This window comes from Lactuca saligna, chromosome 2, assembly GCF_052625555.1.
Source record: "Lactuca saligna cultivar CGN05327 chromosome 2, ASM5262555v1, whole genome shotgun sequence".
Lineage (NCBI taxonomy): Eukaryota > Viridiplantae > Streptophyta > Magnoliopsida > Asterales > Asteraceae > Lactuca > Lactuca saligna.
In genome coordinates this window covers 19728101-19738000 of record NC_136418.1, presented here as the reverse complement: position 1 = coordinate 19738000, position 9900 = coordinate 19728101, and the positions used below count along the sequence as shown (strand labels likewise).

Here is a 9900-nt window from a genome sequence, read left to right as displayed (position 1 = left end):
TGAGTTCAAAACTCTATATACAAAACTAAAACATAACCAAAAAAAAAAGTATTTGCAATAAGCTTAGTGTCTTTTAATCTTTAGTCTTGACCTCAAATTTTGTCACACTCAATTGGCTCATTCAACGAAATAATTAAACAAGCTTTCAAATAAGTCAGTAGAAACATCAATGTTGCAAAAGCTCAAATTATATAATAATCAAGTAATGAAGTAATACTATGTTTCTGATTAAAAGTGTCTCAAGAAACATACTACAAAAAAGTTAGTTTTTTATAATATCCGAAAAAAGTTCCACCATATACAACTATGTCAAGTATATATTTTTTTTCTTCGTAGTTTCTAGTGATGGAGATTTTGTTTCAGGAGTCGCATAAGTGAGATGCTTCCTTGTGTTCGTTTTTCTACATCTTTTTCCCCTCCTCTTTTTCCATGCTGCATACACATTATTAAACACATTATTTTCTTATTGTTTTTTTAAGAATTCCAAAATAAATAAATAAATAAATAAATAATGTTAACCTTTGTTATCTCGGTGGCATCTACAGAGTCCAATATGTTTATGTTCCTTAGCATCACAGAGGAAACAGGTCTAAGCCTCCTATTAAATTAAGAAGAAAAAAAAAAATGAGGCATATGTTTGGTTTCAAGATAGGGCTAAAAATGCATACCTTTTCGATTAATTTTTAGGGAACATCCTAAAAAAATCCTTATATTTTGGCCTTATAATCAATTTAGTTCATATATTATTTATTTTTATTTAATTAAGTCCAAAAACCCACAATTGTATTCATTTTGACATTTTTACCTGGTTAACAAGTCTTCACATTTTCAGAATTTACACTTTTTGTCTGGATTTTAAATTTTATTACAAATTTGGTCCAAAATGTACACTTTTGACCTAGATTTCAAATATTTGTTATGAATTCATCCTAAATTTAGGTTTTTACATCTTTTTTATCAAAATTTTGTTTTGAATATGTTTTTTTTTCTGTATAAATTCATATTTATAAAAAACACATGATTTCACATAAAAAACCTTTTCCTTTCTCTATAGGTATTTTGCATAAAAATGTTTTTCTATGTGAACATATGTATTTTTGTATGTATATGATTTTACACAGCCAAAAAGCATATTTGAAACAAAATTTTGAAAAAAAAAACTAAATTTAAGATGAATCCGTAACAAAATTTTGGAATCTAGGCCAAAAGTGTAAATTTTTTATCAAATATGTAATAAAATTTAAATTTTGGTTCAAAAGTGTTAATAATGAAAGTAAAATGACATGTTGACCTGGTAAAATGGTCAAAATGAATACAATTGTCTGTTTTTGAAACTTAATTGAATAAAAATATATATATATATATATATATATATATATATATATATATATATATATACAATGACTAAATCAATAATAAGATCATTTAACATAATGACTTTTATGTAGTTTTCCCTAATTTTTAGGGAAATTGTCAGAAAAGTCTCAATAATTTCGAAAAAATTTCACTTTATTCCAAAATTTTGTTTTTTGAACAGAAAAGTAATGACTTTTATGGAGTTTTCCCTAATTTTTAGGGAAATTGTCAGAAAAGTCCCTATATTTTCAAAAAAGTTTCACTTTATTCCCAAATTTTGTTGTTTGAACAGAAAAGTCCCGATTATTTGATTTTACATGATAATATGTCATTTCCTGTTTTGGGACTAAAATGAAACTTTTTTATTAATTTGAGCCAAAATGAAATAATCGAGACTTTTCTATTCAAAAACCAAATTTTGGGACTAAAATGAAACTTTTTCGAAAATATCTGGACTTTTCTGACAATCTCCCTAATTTTTATTAAGACTTTATACTTTAACTCCCATCTGAAAAAAAAAAAAGGACATGCCTTTTGGGTTTCACAGCACTTGATGATTTGCATGGTTGAATATTTGAAGGCTCTTGCAACTTACTCTCATTTACATCTTCACAACACACATTGTCCTACAACCAGTAAAACTCACAAAGATTATATTGCAAAAAAATATTTCTTCCTTATTGATGTGTATGTATGTTTAGCTGTAATTAGGGCTTGTATTGTGATTATAATTTATTTATATCGACTGAAGATGTGTGATTTTACTGTTATACCCTCGTAGGCATGGAACATGGTAGAGAGGGAAAGAGGGGAGAAAATTGTCCAAAAGTATTATATTACCAATTGTTGGTTTTTCATGTCATGGATCGAAGAAAATCTTGAAAATGTTTTCCATGCACATTAAGCAGACCCAAATTAAAGACTGTTACACACCAAAAACATTATTAATTTAATTTCCGGTTTCTTTAATTTTAGCTTCAAGTGAAAATCACACATTTCTGCTTAATAATGTGCATGGAAAAAATTAATACAAATATAATAAAATAACAAACCTGTTTTTCTTCTTCTTTTTGTTTTTCTTTTTCCTCCTGTTTAGATTGGTCTTCCTTTAAAGGGGAAGAAGACACTTCATCTCCATGTACAAAAAAAAAAGCATCACAATTCACAACATGTTAATATGTTATAACATAAAGAAATTAAAGTAAAATGATATAATAAATAATAAATCCTAGAATTCTAACCTGTTAATTCTCCATTAGTCTCTTTTTCTTCATTTTCTTTGAGTTCTTGTTTATCAAAGGAAAGATTTGTATCGGAGACATCGGATTTCTGATCAATGTAATAAAAAAAAAAAATCTTAATTTAATTTGTTATGTGCAACTTCTTAATAAATATAATGCTCTTTTATATTAAATTTATTTGAAGTAATGAAACAGAATCATAGTACATAAAATATACCTCTTTTTGTTCCTGTTTTGGATGGTTTTCCTTCAAAGGAGAAGAAGAAACTTCATCTTCAAGTACACAAGAGAATGCTGACTCAGCGCCAGCTGGCACTGAAGTATCACAACCTGTGATTCAGGGAAAGTTTAAAGTCAAGGGTTTTTGCCACATCAGCTTTCCAATAACTTTTTTATTTAACAAAAACTATTGTTTTTTAATTAAAATTTTATCCTTATCTCTCATATGTTACATAAAGTTAAAAGTCTCCTGATATAAGTTATCATTTTTAAGTATACATAGTATTTTTGGAATATTGAATTAGTTGATATTAATATTTAAAAAGATCAAAATATTTTGAAGTATACATAGTACTTTCTATTAAACTATAATCATTTTCATTTTGTATACTTAATTAACTATATTAACTAACCAAAAAAATAATATAGATTTCGTATCGATATATATATATATATATATATATATATATATATATATATATATATATATATATATATAGAGGTTGTAAAATGAAATGTTTATAAAATTTAGGGGTCAAATTTTTCAAAACAGATATTTTTATATGTACATAAAAATAAATAGATTTTTTTAAAAAAAAAAAAGAATCTTAAATATGTAACCTGCTATTTCTCCATTAGCTTCTCTTTCCTCAACTTCCTTGAACTCTTGTTCATCAAGAACAATATTGGTATTTGAAACATCAATTTTCTGATTAAACAATTTGATCAAAATATCCAATTATAACGAATTAACTATAATTCTTTTATTCAATAACAAAATTATATTAATTAATTAAATATACCTCGTTGCATTGATCTTCAGATGTTTCAGGAACAATAGATACTGATATAACTTCAACAGCGTTTATTCCCTGATTAAACATAAAATTGATTCCAATTCATGGAAAGCATAATAAAACAAGACACATTTTCGTAATTGGTCCCTGTAGTTTGCAAAATATTGCACTTTGAGGACAACTATGTACAACTTCACACCACTAGTCCCTATGGTTTCGAAAATTGCATGAATGATCCTTCTGAAATTAACTTTAACCTTTTGACTAATTTATATATATACAAAATTTCAAATTTTCAAAATTGATCCTTGAGGTATACACAATTTTCAGATTTGGTCCAAGGGCATTTTGGTCATTTAGAAAAAATTAACTGGTCAAGTTAACGCTAGAAGGACCAATCATGTAATTTTCAAAACCATAGGGACCAGTGGCAGTGGCATAACGTTTTGGTCCTTGAGGTACATACAATTTTCAGATTTGGTCCAAGGGCATTTTGGTCATTTAGAAAAAACTAACTACTCAAAAGTTAAAGTTAACGCTAGAAGGACCATTCATGCAATTTTCAAAACCATAGGGACCAGTGGCATAACGTTTTGGTCCTTGAGGTATATACAATTTTCAGATTTGGTCCAAGGGCATTTTGGTCATTTAGAAAAAAACTAACTAGTCGAAAGTTAAAGTTAACGCTAGAAGGACCATCCATGCAATTTTCAAAACCATAGGGACCAGTGGCGTAACGTTTTTCATAGTTGTCCTCAAAGTGCAATATTTTGCAAACCACAGGGACCAATTATGAAATTTTATCATAAAACTATAAAAAAAAAAACGAAAAATAAAGACTACAAATTAAATGTTTCCATTAAGAAACTACAAATTACCAAACTAACCTCATTTTGTTCCTGTTTTAGTTGCTCTAAAGGGGAAGATAAAACTTCATCTTCATGTACACAAGTCAGCTCTGAGTCTGACTCAGCGCCAGCTGGCAATAAATTATCAAATGTTTCAGGACAGCTGGCAGCTGATGTGACTTCAACAGAGGTTATTCCCTGATCAAACATTTAAAAAAAAAAATCAAAATAGAGAGGATAATAATAATTAATAATAATAGCATTATAAAATATCAGAAATCTAACCTCTTCTTTTTCATGTTCTTGTGTTACAAGTAACTCTGAATTGTGAACAGTTGACTCTAAATTATCACAGCCTATTTCAGTGCTGAAATCTTTGTCTTTAAGTTCCTTTAAATCTTCTTTATCAAACACAACGTATTCATAAGGGGCAATATCGTCTTTCTAATCAACATAATAGTAAACTCATCAGTTTTTGAAGTCAAATTATAAACTTTATATAGTATTTAAACCACATGTATAACAAACAACATACCTCCTTACTCGGTTCTTGAAAACTTTCATCACTTATGGATGTTGAAACATCTTCAACAGAACTTGTACCCTGATAATTACCAAAATAACCTTCATCTTAGAAAAACATACAAAGGAAAAGTTGATAACTGATAGAAAAGCATTTAAAACAATTATGTGGTTGCATGTCAAAGAAACTAAACGGTTGTTCTATTTTTTCTTAAAGGACTAAATGTGCAAACCACTTAAATAAGAACACACTAATCTTTTACCTAATTACCTATTTACCCTTCTTTTTTCTTTGCAACTAACTCCCCTCACATTAAAAATGACAAAATTATGAAAACTGGTTTTTTTTAATGTAAGGGTAAAATGGTCATTTAGTTGCATTCATACAGTTTTTTCAGACACACTCACCCATACATGACATAATGAGAGACAGAGAGAGAGAATTATAAATGAAAGCATACTATGTATTTTCAACTTTCATTAAAAGAAGAAAAAATATTTTATTTTACAAGTAACATACCTCATGAACATGTGAGCAGTTTGCTGACGTGGCTTTTGACTCATTCTCTTCAACCACAAGAATATCTGTTATTGTTTCTTTTCCATATTTAATGAGATTCAATTCAGTCTCCAATGCATAATTCCTTTCTTTTTCAACACTCAGACTATGTCTTAAGGATTTAACTTCATATTCACTAGCCTGTAAAATGTAAATGTCATCAATAATTTAGAATTTTACAAAATTTGAGTAAAAAATTTGATAAAAGACCTTATATTTTGTGTTTTTTCCGGATTAAATCTCAAATTATGTTTTTACTAAAGAAGACATTGTACTTTTTCATGTTTTCCGATTTAACCCTTTAAGTCGTTTTTTTCCAGAAAGATTGTAATATGTGAGGGTTTTTTCGAGGAAAACTAAAAAACTTGAGGGTTTATTTGGAAGCATTTAGAAGATTGAGGGGTTTTTTCGGAAAAAAATACAGAGTTGAGGGTTTTTTTAGATTAAACATCAACTTTATGAAACTAACCCTTGTGTTTTTTTCCGGATTAAACCTCAACTTTATTTTTTTTAAAGACCTTGAATTTTTTTTCCAAAAAAACTCTCAATTGTGTCTTTTTTTCCTAAAAAACCCTCAACTTTCTAATTGTTTCCTGACAAACCATCAACTTTTTTATTTTTTTCCGAAAAAACCCTAAAAAAATTCAAGGTCTTTTTCAAAGTTGAGATTTAATCCGGATAAAACACAAAATATAAGCTCTTTCATGAGATTAACCCTAATTTTATTACAAAATTTGAGTAAAAAGACAATAAAAAAGTACTAAAATTTTCACTTCAAACTTACCTCTAGTTTGTTCTTATACTCTTTAAGAACATTCCACAAAGCTCTAGAGAAATTTAAAAGAATATGATTTTCTCTAAATGTCTTTACAGAATCTTTAGTATTTGTTTCATGAGATTTGTTCTTGTTTATTACTTCTGTATTGATGTTGTTGCATGGAGTCTCAACTGATGAATCTTTAATTTCATCAACCTCTTTGACTTTTTCAGGAGTCAACTCTGTCCAAAACAAGTAAAACAGTCTTTAAAACTGTAAAGAATTATGCTCAAAGCCCTAAAAGAAATAATAAAAGGTAGTTTTTGTTTAACCTTCTTTGAGAATCTGATGAAGAATATCACCCTTCAACTCATTATCCTGAAAGGTTAAAGTAAACAATACAAAAGTCATATACAATTATAGATATACATACATACATACATACATACATACATATATATATATATATATATATATATATATATATATATATATATAAACTAGACTAATCAAAGAATTGTAAAAATTTATTAATTTACAAAGATAGAAGTTTTGTTTGTAAGTTTATAATGATTAGTTAAAAATAATTGATATATACATTGTTATGAATACCGATCTATGTTCTGTATGTGTAGATATTTGATAAAATCATGATTTTGTATAACGCAATATAAATTTGAGCAAAATGAAAAAAAGAACACAAACTGATATTGTCATCTGATGAGGGATTTAGGCATTTCAAAATTTGAATCGATTTCCAAAATTAAGATGACGAAATTAAAGGAATTGTGTGTGTTCCTGATTTATTGCTAAATCATAGGATTTATTTTAACAAGGGTGAAGGGTAAAATGGTAATTTAACTTTCATAGAGGAAGATTGGATTTGGAGGAGATGCCATGTGGCAAAATTTGATTCTTTTATTAGAATAGAAGAAGAAGATGTTGAAAGAATAAAGATTAGAGTAAGAAAAATACCATAAAAACTTCATTAGGATTGAACTTCATTCTTTTAGATTGTTCTATTTTTGGCAATGTTTGAGTCCTCTTCTTGTTGCCAAATGCATTGGTAGGCTGTTCTTCAATATTCTCAAACCTAAAACAAAAAAAAAAAAAAACCATAAATTAATATCTTTAAATGCTCAAAAATGATAAATATACACAAAATAGTTTACAATTGCCATACTTGATATTCATAAAAGGTGAAGCTTGTCTCAACATATAGGATGTATCTTGATAATCTTCTTCTCCTGATTTAGCAGTTAAAATCTACACAAAATGGTCAAATAGTCAACAGATTATAACCAAAAAATGTTACAAAAACATAAATTCGACATAAAAAATTGTATATACCAACGACATTCTCTTCTTTCCTTCCAAGAAATCACGCAAGTATTTAGTCAACTGTCAACAATGAAGGAGAATGTTTGTGATATAAGTTATAAACTCAATACAAATAATTGAATTTTGACTTAAAGCCTTTGACTTACCATTGAATTTTGAAAGTGCTTGTGAAAAGGCTTCTTTGGGTTCTTCTGATGCTCTAATAATGACTGAAAAGAAAGGGTTCTTAATTTTAAACAAACTAAAAAATTAATGTTATCCTTTTATAAGTTATAACCATAGTTGTGAAACTTAAAATACTTACCCTTAAACATAATCCAAAAACCATAGATGTGTTGTTGATGAAATTACTCTCAAGTAATCTAGCTCCCTGTAAAAAACATTAAAAAAAATAATCAAATTCTAGTATAAATTGATACAACAATAACAATAAATTCAATAATAACTGATAAGGAACAGTTATTCACCTGATTTCCAGTCCTTTTTTCTCTTTCAGCTCCAGCAAGGTCAACAATGGTCAATATAGCAGTGGAGGGTTGAACACCAGTATGAAAATATGAGTGAAAATCAATGTTCTCATGGTCACTACGAATGTTTATAATGCATTGTGAACGACTGGAAATATAAAAAAAAATCATGTGTTAAAAACAAATTTCATACAAGAAACCAAAAGGATTAAAACAAGTGACCTTTTAGTGCACATACCTTGACTGGATATTGGAATTTGTCATAGCAGTAGAACGCTTTGACATTCCAATTGCAATTAGAGATTCAGCTTGCTGAACATCATGGATGATTGTCTGTGTATATGGAACAAAGGCAAAATCCCTAATTTATTCACGATAACTTGAAGAAAAATGCAGGAAATGATAAGGTGATATATATGGAAGATGGAAAGTAACAGAACCTCTTTCAGGCCTTTGATATTCGATTGTTGCATGAATAAATCACCTCCTTCTTGTGATAAATCCATTATCTTTTCCCCTTTTCCTCGCTCTGAATATATCTCAAACATTGACAGATAGAAAGTCCTGCAGTAATGTAAATATGTAACATGATAAGTTTTTGATATTATGACAGGAAGATGAAGAAAAAGCATATGCAATCCATAAAAATATCAATAAGAATTGAACATAATGACCTTGAACATTTAGATTCATTGCTCTCCTTCTCTGAAAAGATCTGTCGAAGGGCAAGAGGAACCATACCAGGCTCTCTGGTAGTTCCGAAGACAGTGTGGGTTTTACCAGATCCACTTGGCCCCATTGCAGCTATCATGCCGCTTTTCCCCTTCAAAAAGTCCTCCACCAGTGGATTCACCATTTTCTCGTAGACTTCACTCTGCCAAAATCAAACAATTAACCCTAATCAGCAATCAATCCTCTACATTTTCACGTCATTTATTGGTCACAAAAATAGAGGGAAACCTGAGAGGATTCAGCACAGAAGACATGTGAAAACCCTTCATAGACTTCAGACTTTGTCCGTCGAGCATCTGCCAAGCTTTGTGGAGGACAAAGCGTGACAGAATGTAAATCGTTCACCTTCAAACATATCTCATTCGTCTTCTTCCCCACAACTTTAGCCGTTTTCGTAGCATCTTTTTTCTTGTTAGGGTTTTGAGGCCAAACATTCTTATGAGCTGCATTCTTCACTGATACTCCAACCTTCGGTTGCGTTACAATCGGTTTTATTCGAAGAAATACTTTAAGTTTCTCAGAAGATGGTGACTCTTTCGGAGACGGAGGCTCTGGAATCTCCTGTTTTTCAGGAATGTCGATGGAAAGGATGTCTTGAATCGGAAAAGAACGTATAGCTGAAGAGGTTTTAGATGATGGAGGCGCTGAGACGGGGACAACGGTGGCAGGAGTGGGTCTGGCTCGCCGGGGAGGGTTTCTCCGGACGGTGACTGTTTTGGGGCACGGCTGCGGACTCTTCATCTCCATTTTGCTGCCGTTTCTCGGTGATCGGCGGAAAGCTTCAAATAATAATAACCGGGAAATGTCAAATGTTAGCGTTTTGAAATTTGATTCAAAGTACGAAGTATTTGTAATTGGATCCGGTTTGATATCCGGGTTTTTGGCCCATATCACAGAACCCAAATCGGTTCAACCAATCCTGACCCGTTAAAAAAAACTCGGTCTTGTCAAAGCCCAATCATTATGGATCTTCTTTCAAAGAAGTCCATGATCGAGTTCGAGATATATAAATGAATTGCGAACTTAATTATTGTTTATGGATCTACTTATTGTGTTGTTCC

General features: G+C 29.7%; 1 protein-coding gene across 2 annotated transcripts; it reads right to left on the bottom strand.

Moving 5' to 3' along the window:
- Positions 1-206: 206 nt before the first annotated feature.
- LOC145030745 (ATP binding microtubule motor family protein) lies at positions 207-9646 on the bottom strand. Of its 2 annotated transcripts, XM_078979149.1 has the most exons (24): positions 9068-9646; positions 8782-8981; positions 8548-8671; positions 8346-8440; positions 8108-8255; positions 7945-8010; positions 7787-7849; positions 7650-7700; positions 7483-7565; positions 7275-7392; positions 6632-6677; positions 6327-6541; positions 5504-5683; positions 4997-5065; positions 4747-4905; positions 4501-4659; positions 3620-3688; positions 3438-3525; positions 2815-2927; positions 2598-2685; positions 2409-2488; positions 1888-1982; positions 520-598; positions 207-432 (listed from the first exon to the last, which is right to left on the bottom strand). In XM_078979149.1, the coding sequence occupies exons 1-24, from the start codon at positions 9584-9586 to the stop codon at positions 340-342; spliced, it is 3000 nt and encodes a 999-aa protein (XP_078835275.1). In that variant the 5' UTR covers positions 9587-9646; the 3' UTR covers positions 207-339. The 2 variants fall into 2 exon arrangements, with proteins under 2 accessions (XP_078835275.1, XP_078835276.1); XM_078979150.1 differs by lacking the exons at positions 207-432; positions 520-598; positions 1888-1982 and adding an exon at positions 2021-2278.
- Between the last annotated feature and the right edge of the window lie 254 nt (positions 9647-9900).

Bases quoted from the DNA above. Each gene is read 5' to 3' on its own strand.
- LOC145030745 (XM_078979149.1), bottom strand. From the start codon at position 9,586: ATGGAGATGAAGAGTCCGCAGCCGTGCCCCAAAACAGTCACCGTCCGG. The intron at 8,256-8,345 runs GTATGTGCACTA...TTATATTTCCAG, and splicing joins AATTCCAATATCCAGTCAAG to TCGTTCACAATGCATTATAA. The intron at 4,660-4,746 runs GTTAGATTTCTG...ATGTTTGATCAG, and splicing joins AAGAACATGAAAAAGAAGAG to GGAATAACCTCTGTTGAAGT.